Below are 18,947 nucleotides of genomic sequence, written 5' to 3'. Positions count from 1 at the left end.
TTATACAGATGATTGAAGCACTTTACAATAGGGCTACACTGAAATAGAAATATTTCTCCTTTCACCTGAGTTGGACCTAGTGCATTCAGAAGATTACTATGAAATAAATAGTTCAGATCCACACTATTGACCTCTGACCTGGTTAGTCTCTTTACTCTCACAGACGGGACACACCATGGAGAAATCAGATGGGTACTGACAAGTACTATGATTCCTTAAACAGGTATAAGAGGCTAGCTTGAGAACTCTTTCTAGACTTTGTTTGCTGAGAGTGCTCTTTAAATAGGGTGAGGGTTGGTGCAGTGATTGTCTACAATTATTCTCATTTTTTTTCCATACACAAGGATTCTGCTGTTGCCAACAATATAATCACCATGAAATGGCATAAATAAAATTCTTTGTCCTTCCCAAAATTGCTGCTGCTTTAATAACAAAGATGCATATTTAATATTAGGTGTTTCTTCAACTTTGAGCACTTTTGATCCTGTGAACTTTTTGGGGGTGAAAAAGGGGGTAATTGGGGGTAATTCATTTTTTTTTTTTTTTTTTTTTTTTTTTTTAAGAAATGAATACTTTTATTCAGCAATTAAACTCATCGCATTGATCAAAAGTGACATGAAAGACTTGCTTTTAATAAATGCTTTTTTTTTTTTTTTACTTTTTTCACAAAAATATTAAAGTAGCACACCTGTTTTCAATTGTAATAATACTAATATTAATAATAATAGTTTCTTGAATACCAAATCAGCATATTAGAATGATTTCTGAAGAATCATGTGACACTGAAGACTGAAGTAATGGCTGGATGATTTAAAATCATTTACTTTTACAATAGTAAATACTACATTTTACAGTGTTTACTGTATTTTTCATCAAATAAATGCAGCCTCGGTGAGCATAAGAGTCTTCTTTCAAACCGTCTCCAACGTTTGCAACATTTATAATAATTTCACGTATGCGACAAGAGCAAAACAATAAAATCTAAACATAATGTATAGTAACAAATGAAATTAAGTTAAGCTACGACTATAATCTTCATGTAAAAAAAAGACGAGAGAAAAATCTGTTAATTTTCATAATTACCCCCTGTTAAAATAAAGTGCACATAGTTAAAGAGAAACACCCATTTGAATTTTTCTTTTCATTGAGAAAGGGAAGGAAGCTATGAAGGATTAACCATAGTATCTTTATTAGAGCGACCTGATAAATTGTGCAGTACTAGGTGTTGTCAAAGGTCATATCAGAAAGCTGGAGCATTTGTCCACTCTTGCCAATATTTCCACCTGGTTCCAAAGATAACATGCTCCCTCCTCCCCCCACAAATGTGCATTTAATTTGGTTTATTCTGCCAAGAAAGGAAAATATCCTCTCACATACAAAATGCAGACAGCTTTGTTACAAAGACTTCAGGCAGTACACTCTTGTATCTCATAAACTTTTGCTCTATAATTTGTTTCTTTCTTTAAGCTGTCACAATGTTCTTATCCGCTTGACTTCTACTTCCTTTCTACACAAGACAACCCACTGTTCAGCATTCATTTCTTTTCCGATGGGATAGATAAAGCGTCATTTCCCTAATTTCCCATGTTCCACCCTATGGTGATTATTGTGTTGGCAATGGTATCCTGTATGATTCAGCTACAGACAAGCATGAGAGTGATATGGCAGCTGCATTGTGTGTTTTGAAGTGAGGATCGTGTCTCAAGCTTTTGGTTTGCTGTGCCGTTTTCTAGTTGGGGTTGACTTCGCAAATGTGGGTTTTGATGAATTTGCAGCTCCTCTCAAGTCTCATTTTCATGTCAACCAGTTATGCATATGTATCTGGATGTGTGAATTTCCTTTTCAGTACAACAGTTTCAAGTACCTGAAATCTGAAATATCTTGCATTTTCCTCACGTCTTGAGTTTATTCTATGTTAATGCTGTGTATATTCTTTGAATCACCAATACAGTTGGTGCTGTGACAGTGTAAATTTACACAGCATATGAAATGCGTGTCACTAAACTTCTGCCTTGCATCTTGACTGCACAGTGCGACTTCTGTGACTAAAATAGCTTTGCTTCACACCATATCTTTTCTCTTTAGACCAAGGTCTACACCAACTCCTACCGGATCCATAAGTGCCAATGGGGTGCCAACAGAAGCTCTTGACTACGACAGATTGAAACAGGTACTTCTCAGAACCAACAAGTAACTGACTTGAACTGAAACTCATTTAACCTTTTAGCCCTTCGGGTTTGATAGAGGGGGCTGTTCACTTCCTCAATACGTTGGCAAAGTGTTACCAAAGCTAGTGGTACAATTTCTCATTACAGCACTTCCTAAAAAAACGAGGGAGAAATACTGGTTCACAGTGCACAGTTACGCTTATGTGGGTGTGGACAATTATAGTCCTCTCTACAAAGGCAATACCTCCCTTCTCTATGAATGAGCATGTTAGATATGAAAGGCATATGTAGGAATCTCACTTATCTGAGGGCGCAGTTACTCAAGTCGCCCAGCTCTCTCTGCCTCCGCTTTCTCCCCCAAGTGCTCATAGTGTGTTTTTGTTGTTGAAGAGTTACTAATAGCAGCTGTAATTAAATTGGCATGAGTGTTGATATGACATACACCTATTCATCTGGAGCTCTTGTCATTTAATACTTTTATAGCTGGATTTGATGCAACAGCTTATATAAGAATTCATTGCATATGGTCATATCAGTATTTTTACTTGGCACAATGTCCTTATGGCAGCTAATTTCTCTTGCATTCTACTCTATCTATTCTAGTCTTAAATGCAATCTTATTGACATGAAAACAGTTCAGTGGCATGCATTTTTTGACTCCTTTTGATTTATATATAACAGTGTTCTAATCAAATTCTTATTGTATTGCTTTGCTTTGCTTTTTAGGACATTCTAGAAGAGATGAGGAAGGAACTATCAAAGCTGAAAGAAGAACTTATTGATGGTAACGCTTTGTTGTGTTGTATTGCCACAATATATGATGCACATTGAGCTTTTTAATACTTCAGAAACATAAAAATACTTGAGACTAACAGTCAAAAGTTTGAATTTGTTTTTATGATCTTAAAACATTTCTAAAGGCTAAATATATATAAAAAAAAAATCTAAATTCATGTATTAATTTATTCATTTATTATTCCTTATTTATTTAAAAAAATACAAATAAAACTGTCTTTGCAGAATTTTAATTAGAAATAATCTGTAATCTAGGCGGATAACAAATAGTAATTTATTTGAGCATTTATTGATTTATATTTGTGAACGTAATTATAAGTAAATTCAGAAATAAATACATTTTATTCACTTAAAATATGGTGAATTTGCTCAGCCGCCATGACAGTCGCTTCAAGCAGTGTGATACAAAGGTGAAAAGGTAGGAGTGCAGTTTTACTAGAATATTGCATGGCTCTCAGCCAATCAGATTCGAGAAAAAGAAAGAATTGTTGTATAACTAGTAATAACGAATGGGTAGGTGTCTAAAACTTTGTAAGATTTTTAGTGTAAAATGCAACTGAGTGTTTTTAATTATTTTGTCGTCTTTGTGTTTTCAGCAATCAGGGAGGAGTTGGGCAAGTCAAACTCTGCATAGGAGGATGAGATGCACCTGTATTTTTTAACCACAATCTGTCACTTCAGAGGTCAGCTTCAGTTATCTCAAAAGCAATGAAAATGGAAAATTACAGTTTTAACCAGTGGTGATCACAATAACCATGTTGATTCGGTGGATCTGTCAAGTACGATGCCGGGAAAGACAAACTTTGAGCGTGGGGGCACAGGAGGCGTATCAGCGAGAGGATAACCAGACACCTCAAAGCGACGCCATACACCAAAAGCCCCATCTTGAGGGGAGTCAGGAAACAGTCTTAAGGAAGTGACTGTCAGTATGCAATGGATGACTTTTACTATGGAAAGAAAATGATGAAAATAGACAAACTATTACTGAATTACATACTGTATTAACCATTGAAGAGTGAAATTGTAAATCAAGCAGATGACATTCATTCTACGGCACATTGTTTAGCAAAGGGCAGGCTTTGTTTATGAATTTAAAAGGTGGTAATGGTGGTGGTGAAGTAACGTTAACTCAGTTGGCCTTGTATAGAGCAAAACCTTGAATCTGGCCAACCAAACGAGTATGGTCTCTTGCTGCAGGACTCTAAAGCTTGTCTTCCTACTATTTTAACCAGAATATGTACATTAAAATGATGACAAAATAAACATTATACCTGCAAGTCATTCAGTCAACCTGTTCTAATGTACGCCATGACCACATCAGGTAGCTTACTCGCTCTTTTGGTCGGTTTCCATTATTATTCAGACTTCTCTTTTCAAAAGTGAATGCTCCACAGGCTGTCTCTAATGATCCACTGTTACCTGTATACCTTCTTCGTCTTGTGTGTTCGCTAAGTGTTCGGGAAGATCACGAAGGACAATGCCTTTCTACTGTACATCATTGTAGCTCTCTACCAAAATCCTCTCAGCCAATCGAAGTTAAGGTTGACGTCAACGTCGGCTCAGACCGTATCTGTAGATAGTGCTAACCAGAAATACTATGAACTTTTTATTCACCATAGGCTCTTTTCGTATTTCTTTCGATTTCAGTGCATGTCTTCTTATGAACGGTAAGGGAAAAAATGGTTGCCACGAAAAATAATTTTGTTTTCAGTTCATAAGCAATAAGTGTAGCATTGTTACGCATTTTTCTGTCCCATTGTTAGTTCTTTGTTTTTTTTGGATCATCCACTCTGCCCTCAAATTGTGGATGAATGTTCTCCATACGCATTCTCAAAGTGCAGTTCACAACAGACACCTCTTTATAGCCATAATAAATTTGCAGGGGTATGACATTTTACTCATTTTCCTTTTTATTTTGGGATTCAAGGATGTGAAAGATCATGTATGGCAAATTATTCAGTTTGCATGGGGTATTATTAACCAACTAAACAAGTCTGGAGTGTTTAATGAGGGTCAAGCAACACATCACAGCTTTTTGAATGAGATTTTTTTTCTTTGTCCAATCATTTATTGTTTAACCTCTTTCTGCACACCGGAAGGCACTCGACTCTTCTTCTTCTTTTTTTTTTTTCTTTCAGAGGGGCTTTATCTTCCAACACACTTTTGTTAGGGAACTTTTATTGGGAAATGTGCTTTTTAAGACCGAAATCTTTGTACAAACATGAAGTGTGATTATAGGCTGTGCAAATTTTGAGGAGAATAACTGAGAACATTTGTGACATTCTCTCAGATCAGATTTTTCCTCAGTTATCCATTTCCCCCATGCCATGCTCACTTGTCAATCCTTTGTATTTTTTTTCCCACTTGAGTAGCTCAAACCCATCACTCGAAAATAATCTCTCAAGGAATCAGAACGTTTGTATAGAGTGTTTACAGCATTGATTGCACTTTAAAAACCCGTAGAAATTCAAATGAAGATGGCCGTCACTTTTTGATCGGCAGTATCACCAAAGCTAAACGGTAATCTCTAGAACGTCACACTCTCCTGATCCACCTTTGTTTTGACAACAGATAACTATTGTTGATTGGTCTTTAGGTTAAGAAGTGAGGTCATATTAGGTTAAGCAAAATGTTTTGATCAGGGTTGATTCATTCCTGGATAAACCTGTTTGTGATCTTCATGGTTTGTGCCTTGTTCGGAAGTTGCATTTGATATGTCAAAAATGTAAAAGCGTTATATATAGAGAGTATTAATTTAGGGCCTGCCATAACTTTATTCATTTGTTTTGCATTTTGCTTCAGTGAGTTACAAAGGACGCTTTTACGATGTTGATTTAAAATCAAACATGCATTCACATTCTTCTCTCAGTGTCATTTTTTCTGTTGCATTACAGTGTGGATTGTGTTATGGTTAAGACCGTGTATGATGGTGGGATCTGAGAAATGATCTTCATCATGGTGGAAATCAGTTGAACAATTTTAGCAAAACGTTGGTGTTGTCAGCACATTGAGACTCGATTATGAGCAGACTTTGCTGGTCAGATTCAACTGAATGTCCTTGTAATGCAGTTTTCAGTTTCCTTATCTTTCTTTTTTATCGTTCTTGTATCATACTGTTTTCATGTTAATTAGAAGTTTCTTACATGCTAACATTGTTTTGTTTGAGCAAATTAAATAAAAATTGCAATACATTGCTGTTTCCATTTATTTCTGTATTGAAAACCAGAAATTGATAACTTGACAATTCACATATGATAGCCACAGTTTTACTTCACTGTATTTTTCTTTCAAAGCAGCAAACACATCCTGAAGGGTTGTAAACTTGACAACTTTTATATTAATGCATTTATATTAATATCTACTGAAATCTTATCTTAGTAAGATTTCAAAACCTATTTGACTGACTTAATCATTTGCACCTTGTTTAGCATGACATAACTTTCACACCTCATCGAAATCAAATGCTGCTTTTCGGTTTGCTGCTGCACTGTTCAGCTGTGGCAAACAGGAAGGAGGCAGGACTAAACTAGCACTGCAACTAAAGATGAGAGTTACACAAATCGCTACTGAACGCTGTACTCTCTTTAAACCCAGCTAAAGTGCAATCTTACTGGGCCAGAAAGCAGCTACTAGCAGTTCAAGCACCAAGATGCTCAATTTTTGTGACAGCTCCAGGCATGTAAAGGCATTGCTACAGTTCACCTGAGGTCATATGCAGCAATGCAACTTTGCAAAAACGGAAGCTGAGTGAGACTATATATGTTGTGCACCTACTCATCAGCATAACCTAAGAAAATCTGGTTTGTGATGAACACGTTTCATTGGTGAATGAGACTGCAAACTGTTATTCAGATTCTTTTTGTAAATTAAGCACTGTTTATTGTTGGGAAAAAAAATTTGGAATGATGTTATGTAGTCATTATAGAAATTACATTGGGTATAAGATTTCTATTAATAATAACAATCTAATTAATTTAATAATGTAATATATAATCTGTACAAATGTAAATTATATCACAGAAATCTATTTTAAACTTAATGTTAGTTGCCCCACAAAGTAATGTGTAAATTCACAAGATTAAAAATGTAGGCTAAATGTTCAGTAAGCCTATATATAAAATATTGTTATAAAAATTTAATTATATTCATCTTATTCAGTGTTATTTTCTCTAAGATACCACATTTACTATATTGATGCAATATATAATTAACGACAAAACAAGGTTGTGTTTTATGTAGAAATACCTTTAAATCAACATGATAAATCAGAAGTAGGCGATTAAATGCATTTATGAACTATTAATATAAAAATTATTTTCAGAAAACAAATATTCCAACAAAGTAAAAGACGTCTCGTTTTAGTTATTAGTTTATGTATTTCAAAAGCATTACCCTCACGTATACGTCTAAAAAATACACATTATTACCGTCAATTCCAGTTTAATAAGTTACACTGAACCTTTCGATGCTTCTACCCATTAAAAATGAGCTATATTTAACAAGAAACTTTTCGCGGTAGAAGCACAACCTATGACGTCGGTTGTCCATCATCTCTCCTCTCATATCTCACTGATCATCAACTGTCTCGACAGGGCAGGACGCCATTTTGTAAAGCCCGAATCCCTTCGTGCCCAAATGCCTCGTTTCCAATCAACGCTCACGTAAACCCCTCCGCCGTCCAATCAGAAAATTCAAAAATTTAAAAACTGGAAACCCCAACCAATCAGAGAGCTTCCCGCCCTCAAGGACGCTGGTAGGTTGAGCGGTCATAGAGGGAGGAACGTATTCAGAGCGGGGGCCAGTTTTTAAAACAATATTCTTTATTTTATTAAGTTCCGTGGATAAGCTTTAGTGATTATTAGGAAATTGCGATCGATTGAAGGTAAGAAATTTTAATTAATTAACTTTACATGTTTAATGTTTTTGTCTGGAAACGCCTTTATGGTGACTGCGTAGTTAACGGTGCAGAACTAGAGCTCGGTCTGCCCGCAACTCTGCTTTATGAAGTAACGTAAACATAATGTATTGCTTTTAATGGACACTTTCTTCATATAATGTTCCATACAATTGTAATATTTATGTATGTTAATACTACAGCTGCTTATTGTTGCTTTTGTGTTTGGTTTGAACGAATAACCCGATTTCCAGCCGGTTCGTTACACAGGAAACTTGTGCACGCGCGCATTTATTGTCCTCTAACACATCTCCGTTTTATCTCCATAATTAAGTTCTGTTTTAAGTTATTATATCTTACTTTATATTGGACCTTTTGGTTTCATTATCTTGTATGTGCAAGTGAGTCGTTCCACTCTTGCGCAAAAGTCACTTTTAATAGTATTTGACTCTGTGGTTTGGCAGTAAATGTGTGTTAAATACACCATTAGTTCATTATAACAGTTGGTTTGTGTACGCGTTGTTTATTAACACTGATTTAATGTTGCTGTGTATGAGTCTCAGTCACTCTCGTGCAGACTGACAATGGTTTGAATACATGACGTTTTCCCTCCATTCCTGTCATTCTTTTGCTGTGTTAAAGGAGCAGCACGCGAATGCTCATGTGCCTCCTTGTCACATTACAAACACTAAGAATAAACACAATAACAATTTTTCAGACTTTTTTTGTATTAAAATATTCCATAATTTATGTTCAGTCCGCTAAAGGTAAGGTATTTCGTTGGTCTGTTAATGTAAATTTAAAATTTCACAAATGTGGTCAGTATCTGATATACTGTTGATTTAAAGATGTCAGATTTTCTCTAGTAAGTTTTCATTTGAATAGTTTCTGGCAGTGATAGTAAAGCGCGCGTGTCGTCTTGTGCCCCCACATTTGCATAACAAAAAGGCAACAGACCTCGCCCACTCACATTCACACAGTTTAAATCTTTTGCTCTGAAGTTTCACTTCAACTCTCTGGAAGCACATGGGATTTCTGCAGTGCTGGACTTCAACGCAGTGTTGGGTGTGTGTCAGTGTGTTCTGGTTCAAGAATGTCTGGAATGTGTTTCATTGGATTAGATGGTTTTAGGGTAGATGGCTTAAGTTTTTATGGTCTATAATTTTACATGTGGTTTTAATGATCTTTGGTGCATCCTATAATGGAGTGTGCCTGCTTGACTGCTAAAATGCTTATATATGTGTGAGCGGCATTTTTACTCACATTTCTGGTCTTGCTTAAGTGCTAAAATCATTAATGTGTTGGTGGTAAAAAAAACTGCTTAATGTTATGGTGGTGTTTAGTTGTCACAACAAAATTTCTTTGCAAGGATCAAGCCGTTACTGTCTTTCAGTGGTGATAGTTTGTTAAATTTAGAAATTGACTAACTTTTTTATGTTAAAATATATGATACCATTAACAATAATTAGGCTGCAACAATGAAAAAACAATTATAAATACATTATTATTATTATTTCTGGATTTGTATGTTATTAAATGATGCATTATATTTATGGAAAGAGTTTTGTAGTCTAAATAGTTGCAAACTTTTTTTATCTTGATTTGGGGTTGTTAAACTCAGACTATTTTATTTTTCATTTTAAAATGAATGTCTGTAAAAAGTTAAGTAATTTTTTTTTAACTTTTGGATGTAGTGTAATGTGTTTTTGGGTACTATTCTTTAGAAAACCACTAAATAGGGCCAATTATCTGTAGATCTAAAATTAAAGAACCACCTAAAGGGTTAGTTCACCCAAAAATGAAAATTATGCCATTAATTACTCACCCTCATGTCGTTCTACATCCGTAAGGCCTTTGTTCATCTTCGGAACACAAATTAAGATATTTTTGATAAAATCCAATGGCTCAGTGAGGCCTGCATCGCCAGCAATAACACTCCCTTTTTCAATGCCCAGAAAGCTACTAAAACATATTTAAAACAGTTCATGTGACTACAGTGGTTTAACCTTAATATTATAAAGTGACGAGAATACTTTTTGTGACTTTATTCAACAATACCTAATGATTTCAAAACACTGCTTCATGAAGATTCAAAGCTTGAATCTTTTAAAGCTTATGAATCTTTTGTTTCAAATCATTGGTTCGGAGCGTGTATCAAACTGTCAAAGTCACGAGAACTATAGAAGTTTCAAAACACTTATGACGTAACGAAGCCTCGTTTACTGAAATCATGTGATTTTGGCGCTCTGAACCACTTATTCGAAACATGATTCGTAAAGCTTCGAAGCTTCATGAAGCATCATTTTGAAATCGCCCATCACTAGAAATTGTGGAATAAAGGTGCTGTTTTGTTATTTTTGGTGCACAAAAAGTATCTTGTTGCTTTATAATACTAAGTTTAAACCACTGTAGTCACATGAACTGTTTTAAATATGTATTTAGTAGCTTTCTGGGCATTGAAAAAGGGAGTGTTATTGCTGGCGATGCAGGCCTCACTGAGCCATCGGATTTTATCAAAAATATCTTAATTTGTGTTCCAAAGATGAACGAAAGGTCTTGCCGGTGTGGAACGACATGAGGGTGAGTAATTTATGACATAATTTTCATTTTTGGGTAAACTAACCCTTTAAGTAGAAAAGTGTGAATATATATAAAATACTTTACTATTAAGTAAATACTAAGTAATTACAATTGGCCTTTCTTTAGGGTAGCTGGATAGCAGAAATCATCTCTTTGGCCAGAAGTTGATGTTACCTGTGTGATAGTAGAATCCCTCTCATAAAGGCCATTGAGAGCTCAACAATAGCTCTGGTGCAGAGAGTACAGTGTGGATGTGTAATTCAGACCCATCAGCACTTCTGAGACGGCAGCTGACATCACCGCTTCATTGTCATCAGGCCATGTGCAGCTACTCTGGTGTTTCCCTCATGGGTTTACTATTGAACATTTTGAAACAATCACACAGAGAATCTTTAGGTCTAGAAAGTTTGTTTTGAAGTACACATGTTGTTTTTTTTAAAGGTGATGTGTGCTTTTTTCATGTAAATCCCAGCTTAATATGCATTGAAAAGCTATCCATAGGTAAATTTTCCCAAAAATATAAAGACTATGGCTCTGTGGAATTACCAAAACTCTTTTAGCATCATAAGTTCCCACCTTGAGTTTTTGAAGTTTGTCTGGTCAGTGGAAGACTTTGTCTTGTAAAACCTGTCTGAGTGCTTGATAAATCGGTTTGCTATTGGCCCAGACATTACACACTTGACTTCATCTTTATGGACTGCACTGCTGCAAGAGATACTATTATTAACATACAATTATTAGGTTAGTGTTAAAGCAGTTTGTTTCTACTATGACCTAATTTCCAGAGTGTAATGGTAAGTATGTAGTTAAACTGGAAAGGTCATGAGAATGCACCATGTCATCATACTATCTGATTCAAGTGGGAAAAATATATATGGTGAATTGGTTGGGATGCAGACCTTTGATCTTGTGTTAATTGTTTTGTAGGTAAACGAGGATGCCGGCTGCAAGGTTTCAGAGTGGAGATACTGTAATGGGCCGCTGGCCCGGCAGTAACCTTTATTATGAGGTCAAGGTGTTGAGTTACGACAGCAAGACTCGGCTATACACCGTCATCTACAAAGATGGTACTGAGCTGGAGCTGAAGGAGTCTGACATCACGGTATGAAACCTCTCTGACATGTTGTCCTAGATAATTTGAGAATGATTCAAAGAGCTTCTTGTGCTACAATAAAAGAACATATGACCGTTTGTACAATTGTTGTACACATAAGTTATTTGATTAGTGACCTAGAAATTGAGTAGAATATTTTTTAATGTCATAATATTTCTTCAAATGTTTCAATATCCTAAAACCTTTAATCTATGCCTCTGAAAGATATCAGTTAAATAGAGATTTAACTGAACTTATAGTGTCTTGTGGATATTGTTTTCTTTATTGCAGAGCACGATCGTATTTAAGCAGGGTGTTGTGCGCTCTCGGTCCAGATCCCGCTCTCGCTCACCGGGACGCACGCGTCGTAGTCGCTCCCGTTCTCCAGCTAGGACAGCCCGTCGATCTTCCTCTCGTACCACAGATGTGCGTAAGGAAAAACTCAAAGAAGCACTGGAGGTCCGACTCACACCCGTGGTAAGGACACTCATTTGTTAGGACAAAACAAACACACACTCGCTTTATGTCTTTCTTTCTCTTTACATGCTCTGTCTGACACAGAATTAAAAACTTTAAATGAGTTTTGAAAGTGTTTTCTATTTTAATGTATTTTAAAATCTGTTTTATTCCTGTGATGGTATTTTTGTTTGTTGATCATAAGTACAGGAGTTTAATCTAATTCAGAGCCATTAACCCAACAATTTTAATGCTGTTATCTCATTTGTCTTTCCTCATGGGTTCATCTCACATGTCCTTGACTGTCATCTGTCTCAGCCGATGACACACGAGAACAATAGCAATAGCAAACATGAGAAGAAAGAGGAAAATAATACAGCTAATACAGCTTCCAGAGTCACTGAGGTATGAATACATCATGGATTCACATTTCAATATTTTAATCACTAGCAAGTAGCAACAATAGAACCGCCTAAATGTTTCCTGTTACATGTTAGAAACTGTTCTAGTAAAGGCTGGAATGTCATGATGCATGCATGTTGTGCCTCCCATGTGTGACAGGAGCCCATTTAGTTGTGCACACAAAGCTAAAGCTGACTGTGGTTTCTGTTTAATCATACCCTCACGTTTTTCAGCATGTTTCTTCTCATGGGACAATTGAATAGGCTTTACAAAGCATGACCAGACTGCTTTAGCCTTACAGTGGTGTGGCCACATAATAGTAACATTTCTTTTCTTGACTTGGACTGAAAGTGAGATCGATTGCCATTGAAACTTTGAGTCTAAGCATGTTTTTATTTTATTGACACTAGAGCTTCTCAAACTGGGAAACAGTGGTTTTAAGGGGGCTGGTAACACATAAACATTACAGTTCAAATGTTTGGGGTTAGTAAAATGTCTTTGAAGGAAGCCTTTTGTGCTCACCAAGGCTGCAGTTATCTATTGTTGCCCTTTTAACTGTTTTAATAGATTTTAAAATGCTATTTATTCTTGTAAAGGCAAAGCTGAAATTTTAGCATCATTACTCCAGTCTTCAGAGTAACATGATCCTTCAGAAATCATTCAGTACTCAAGAAACAATTATTATTATTATCGATGTTGAAAACAGTTGTGCTGCTTGCTTAATATTTTGTTTGAAATAGAAATATTTGTATCATAAATGCCTTTTACTGTCACGTAAACGATGCATGTTTTGATCATGCATCATTGCCGAATTAAAGTATTAATTTCTTTAAAAGAAATCTTACTGACCCCAGACTTTTGAATGACTGTGTTTCTGTTTTTATAGGTGTGAAATTATTTATTGTTTTAATTGGTTTGTATTTTTTTGTATTGAGTAAAGAAAGTGTTTACATTTAGTATGCTGTCTTGACTCATTGTAATGCTCTAACAGCAGAAGACAGTGACTGAATCAGAGAACCAGGCAAGTGGACGCTACAATCTACGCCGCAGGAAGGACCAGGGCGATGGCAAGGAAGTAGAGTTGGAGAAAAAGGAAGAGACAGAGGCAGTATCGCAAACTAAAACACCTGCTGCCATCAAGACAACTGATCTGGAGTTTGGTGGAAGAGTTGGTGAGTCTTGTCAGTGATTTAATGTAATTTTGTACAGTGTAGATATTCACAGCACAATTCACTGAGGTAAAATGTTTGTCAGAGCATTTTAAAATGACTTTTACCCATTTTTATTAACATCTGTCCAGTATTCTGTCATAAAACTAAATTTTGACTAACATAAGTACATGTAAACAAAAAAATAAAGTGCTAAAAAAAAGTGTAGAATATGGCCTCTTTAAAAGGAATAGTTCAACCCAAAAATGAAAATTCTGTCATCATTTACTCACCCTCAGGTTGTTCCAAACCTGTATAAATTTCTTTGTTTTGTTGAACACAAAGGAAGATATTTTGAAGAATGTGGGAAACTGAACAGTTCTGGGGCACCATTGACTTCCATAGTATATTCTTTTTCTACTATGGAAGTCAATGGTGCCCCAAAGCAGCCTGGTTACAAACGTTCTTCAAAATATCTTCATTTGTGTTCAACAGAACAAAGAAATTCTTACAGGTTTGGAACAACGTGAGGGTGAGTAAATGATGACAGAATTTTAATTTTTGTGTGAACTATCCCTTTAATGCAAACATTAAGTTTACAGTAAAGCAAGCAGGGAAATATGAATTAATTCTTGTCAGAAATTCTCTAATTATTTTTGTGCCCCTATTAAAATCTAAAATAGCTTTCCAAGCATCATTGGCTAAGATTATAATAAATTATCCCCATCCCTCTTCTCTCTCAGGTGTGTTCTTCCTGATGTTTCTGTTGCCCGTGGCTGTGTTGGCTCTGCTCATTCTCTGTGGGCAGAAGGATGCCAGTCTCCAGAGCTTTCCTCTTGAGCTTCCTACCCTTCAGTCTCTCTGGGATTGGCAGGTCTTTGGCATTGTCCTGCTCTGGCTTCTTTTCCAGGCCGTCCTCTCCCTGCTCCCTGTCGGAAAGGTACTGTCCGCAATCACATGACTCCCCGTGACCTGGGTTTAGGCACATGACCACATAACTCTGTGGCTCTTGTTTCTGATTTGCCTGTTAGCTGCAGCAAAGCAGGCTAGATTAGATTAATCACTGGAGGTGGCATGCAGATAGAGAGCCTCTCTGGAAAACATCTGGTTTCGTTTCCAGCCGCTTAAGGGTAATTAAGATAGAATCTAAAAATTGCAATGCTTTTCCATGAGTTTGAGGTTAAATAGATTATTTCAAGATGATTCTGGGTTTTTCTGAAACAAAAAGGACCTGATTGCATAGCAATAATTCAATGCTAAGTAAAATTCTGAACTTATATGATAGTTTTTGTCAGTGTTTTAGTTTATACTCCATGATATCTGCAGTACAAGGCAACATTTTTAAGTCAAGTTTTTCATCTAATATTTATATTTTATTTTAGCTTTATTTCATTTAACAAAAACAACTTTTTTAAGTTTTAGTTAATAACAACATATTAGTGGTCACATGTAAATCCTGCTTCTCTCTTTATCTCTCCACCCTACAGCTCGTTGAAGGAATGCCTCTCAAGAATGGAAAAACTTTGAAATATAGGATTAATGGTCAGTTTTGATACATTTTATGCTGTCATTTCTAATGTTAAAGGTCCCGTTCTTCGTGATCCCATGTTTCAAACTTTAGTTAGTGTGTAATGTTGTTGTTAGAGTATAAATAAAATCTGTAAAATTTTAAAGCTCAAAGTTCAATGCCAAGCGAGATATTTTATTTAACAGAAGTCGCCTACATCGAACGGCCAGTTTGGACTACATCCCTCTACTTCCTTCTTTAATGACGTCACTAAAACAGTTTTTTGACTAACCTCCGCCCACAGGAATACACAAGAGTTGCGTTTGTAGAGTGTGTTTGTCGCCATGTCGTCGAAACGCTGTTATTTTCATCCTGCAGTCCAATCACCGGGTCTGATTCCGGCTCAAATTGATAGGGTAAAATTAAAGACATGTTTACAATAACACTGAGCGTGTGCATCTCCACGTTATGGTAAGAGGCGTGACCTTTCCGGCAAGGTTACAGATAAGTAAATTAAGTGAAAAATACTGTGTTTTTTTACACGCGAAACATGAACACGTTATATTGCACACTATAAACACAATCAAAGCTTCAAAAAAACACGAAAAACGGGACCTTTAACGGAATAAAGTTTTTGTTTCGACAAATAATTGAAAAAAACGTAAAATGAAGCTTATTCAAGTTTGATTTTAAAAGCTTCACTACTCAATATTTGTGAGCGAGCTGTTTGACGATCTCCAATTCTATTCTCCGCCAGGTTTCTATGCGCTCCTCCTCACAGCTGTGGCAGTTGGTGTTGCCATGTACCAGGAGGTGGACCTCAGCTATATCCATGCTCACTTCCTGCAGTTCTACACCTCGTCCCTGCTCATCGTCACTCTTCTCAGCGTCTACCTGTTCATTCGCTCCCGCTGGGCGTCTGAAGAAGAGCTCGCTCCTGGAGGGAACTCTGGTAAGATGAATAGTGTGAGATCCCTCTCCCATTTTGAGTATTTTCACTTTAGTGGCTTTTAATGTTTCTCATCACCATGATCATCCTGACAGAGCTGTCATGTATTTCCTGTTACTTTCCACAGTGCTAGTTAAAAGAGACCATTCATAGTTGTTTATGATTACTAAATAAGCCTTTTAATACAATCAATTTATAGAGATTGCAAGGAAGGATTTCCACTTATATGGCTAAAGTTTATAGATTTTAAAAGATTATGCTTATTCTTTTTATTCCTCTAGGCTACTTCATTTATGACTTCTTCATGGGCAGAGAGTTAAATCCCCGCATCAAAAACTTCGATATCAAGTTCTTCTGTGAAATGCGCCCAGGCCTGATGGGTTGGGTGAGTATTGTTATTGTTTGTTTGCTCCCTCTAGTGGTCAAAATGTTGCCTTTTTACCTTTTTTTTTAACATGCTGTTTTCCTTGTTAAAGTGTACCCTTTTTACCTATTGAAGAAACATAATTATTGCTTGTTTCCACAGGTATTGATTAACTTTGCGATGTTGCTCGCTGAAATGAAGCACCAGAATCTAGAGATTCCCTCTCCAGCGATGCTCCTGGTCAACCTCTTCCAGCTCCTGTGGGTTGTTGATGGCTTTTGGCATGAGGTATAACAAGGGTTTTCCAAAACAAACAGTTATTACTTTATGCAATGTGGAAACCATGAACTGATTCTAATTAAATCACTCTGTATTTCAGGAGAAACTTCTGACCATGATGGACATAGTCTATGATGGTTTCGGATTTATGTTGACATTTGGAGATCTGGCTTTTGTTCCCTTTACATTCACCTGTCAAGCATACTATTTAGTAACCCATCCCAACGAACTCTCTGTATACTGGATCGTTACCCTCATCGCTATGAATGGTCAGTTTCTGACACATTTTTTCCTGTTTTTTCTTTAGCTACACCATAAAGTATATATAGATACTAATTCAGCCAATAATAACAGGATATTGATATGCTCAGACTTTAAACTTTAACTTCTCCATCAGGAGTTGGATACTACATCTTCCGGAAAGCCAACTCTCAGAAGTTTGCCTTCAGGAAAAACCCTTCTGACCCGACAGTGTCTCGTAAGTGTTTTGAAACGGATGAAACAAAAGAATAAACACAAGGTTGTTTGGTCTAAATTCTTTTTTCTTTATCTTATCAGACCTGAAAACTATTCCCACTGCAACTGGAAAGAGTCTTATTGTGTCTGGTCTCTGGGGGTTCGTCCGTCATCCTAATTACCTGGGTGATATCATCATGGGTTTGGCATGGTCTCTACCGTGTGGTAAGTTTTCAGCTTCAGTTCACCTTTCTGATGCAATTAAGCCGTCTTATCAGTCAGTTTTGATTCAATTCCACCATCCTTTCCTGTAGGATTCAACCATTTGATCCCGTACTTTTACCTGATCTACTTGACCACTCTGCTGGTGCACCGTAATGCACGGGACGAGCGCCAGTGCAGGAAAAAGTACGGCTCTGCATGGGAAGAGTACTGCAAAGCTGTCCCGTACCGCATTTTCCCTAGGATTTACTGAGAACTCACAGACTCAATCTGTTACGGACACTCGGGGCAAATCAAACTTTCCTCAGGATGACATTAAACATCAGACAGGGAATGAATCGTAGCAGCTTGCTGTCTTTTTTAAATCTTTGACTTTTTTTGCAATTGAGCACCAAATTTAAACCAAATTTTCTGCCTTGTCACAAAATGTTTACGGATTGTGGACACTGCCCCAGTTTTCAGAGTCTGATCTCTTAAAGATGTATATTGTTGTACAGATGTGATTTTTTTTTTTTTTTTTCTCACAAGATTGTTTTGCATAATCCGTAACATCTCATCTTATGTACACATATACACATTCAAAGTATCTGCTTGGCTATTTACCGTTGACGTTTTGTAATGACATTTTGTGTAATGCTTTTGTATATTGTGCATGATGGGATATTTCTTTTTAATATCTTCTTTTTTAATGTATAGTAAGAAAAGATGTAATGTTCTTTCTCAGGACCAGCAATTTGTGAAGGAAAAAACAACAAAACTATATTTTCTTAATTTCTGTACATATTTAATACAAAAGTTTTGGTTTGCATTTTAGGCATTATGCACTATGCTAAAAGACTTTCTTTTATCCAAAGTTCACAAAATTTGGCTTTGCTACCTCAGATTTTACCTGTTAAAAAGTTTTCAGGCACTATGTGAAGTGTCCTAGTATCTTTTTCAAAATTGTAATTGTGTGCTGTGAACAAAAACTTTGAGCTTTGAACTTCAATCTTGTACAAGGTAGCTTAACTTCTTTACATTTTTTAAGGTCTTAATTTAAAACGACAGTGCTCAACTGTGAATGTGTAATGTAAGGCTTTTCTTAACTTATTACTTTTGCATATGTTTTATGCAAGTATATCACTTGTGGGCATAACAATTGTCCTAATGAGAGTTTTATATAAGTGTTTATAGCTAAGATGAGCAGTTACTTAATCGCAGTGAAAAGAAGCATTGTACAATGTTATTTATCTGGTTAAATTTTACAGTGTTCACTTTTGTTAAATTTTGTTATCTGACAAGCAATTTCTGTACAAATGCCATTTTTAATACCCATTATTAATTAAACCACTCTAGACAATAGACTGCCATGTCTTGTCGCAAAATGAAATGTACAGATTACAGAATTATTTTTTTCTTATAGGTTAGTTTTTTTGTAGATATTTAAAGTTGCATTCATTTTGACTGTTGTCTTGATTTGATTCCTACTGTAGCTGTTGGTCTATCTTTTGCCATCCTCTTTGTATTCCTCTTTTTTCCCTGTCAGTATTTCCGCTCTCTGGTCAAATGACTTGTAACTGATAAATGTATTATTCAAAACAAGAAATGAATCTTGACATCACAAAATATATTAAATGTTCTATTAACTTTCCCTA

General features: G+C 36.1%; 2 protein-coding genes across 10 annotated transcripts in view; both read left to right on the top strand.

Moving 5' to 3' along the window:
- enah (ENAH actin regulator) overlaps positions 1-6,154 on the top strand; it is a 108,027-nt gene extending 101,873 nt beyond the window's left edge. For 6 of the 9 annotated variants that reach the window (XM_048207301.1, XM_048207299.1, XM_048207298.1 and 3 more), the window contains 4 exons: positions 164-223; positions 2,086-2,170; positions 2,895-2,952; positions 3,560-6,154. In XM_048207301.1, the coding sequence (XP_048063258.1) occupies positions 164-223; positions 2,086-2,170; positions 2,895-2,952; positions 3,560-3,597 (241 nt within the window). In that variant the 3' untranslated portion in view covers positions 3,598-6,154. The remainder of the gene's footprint in view (positions 1-163; positions 224-2,085; positions 2,171-2,894; positions 2,953-3,559) is intronic. The other 3 variants (XM_048207294.1, XM_048207296.1, XM_048207302.1) reach the window with 1 other exon arrangement.
- Positions 6,155-7,692: 1,538 nt separating this feature from the next.
- On the top strand, positions 7,693-18,947 carry lbr (lamin B receptor). Its single transcript, XM_048207303.1, has 14 exons — positions 7,693-7,845; positions 11,365-11,539; positions 11,822-12,007; positions 12,305-12,391; positions 13,380-13,560; positions 14,280-14,476; positions 15,024-15,078; positions 15,801-15,995; positions 16,274-16,377; positions 16,519-16,644; positions 16,736-16,904; positions 17,033-17,113; positions 17,194-17,316; positions 17,406-18,947. The coding sequence occupies exons 2-14, from the start codon at positions 11,375-11,377 to the stop codon at positions 17,564-17,566; spliced, it is 1,830 nt and encodes a 609-aa protein (XP_048063260.1). The 5' UTR covers positions 7,693-7,845; positions 11,365-11,374; the 3' UTR covers positions 17,567-18,947.

This window comes from Megalobrama amblycephala, linkage group LG11 (assembly GCF_018812025.1).
Source record: "Megalobrama amblycephala isolate DHTTF-2021 linkage group LG11, ASM1881202v1, whole genome shotgun sequence".
Taxonomy (NCBI): Eukaryota; Metazoa; Chordata; class Actinopteri; order Cypriniformes; family Xenocyprididae; genus Megalobrama; species Megalobrama amblycephala.
This window is presented reverse-complemented; position numbering and strand designations above follow the sequence as displayed.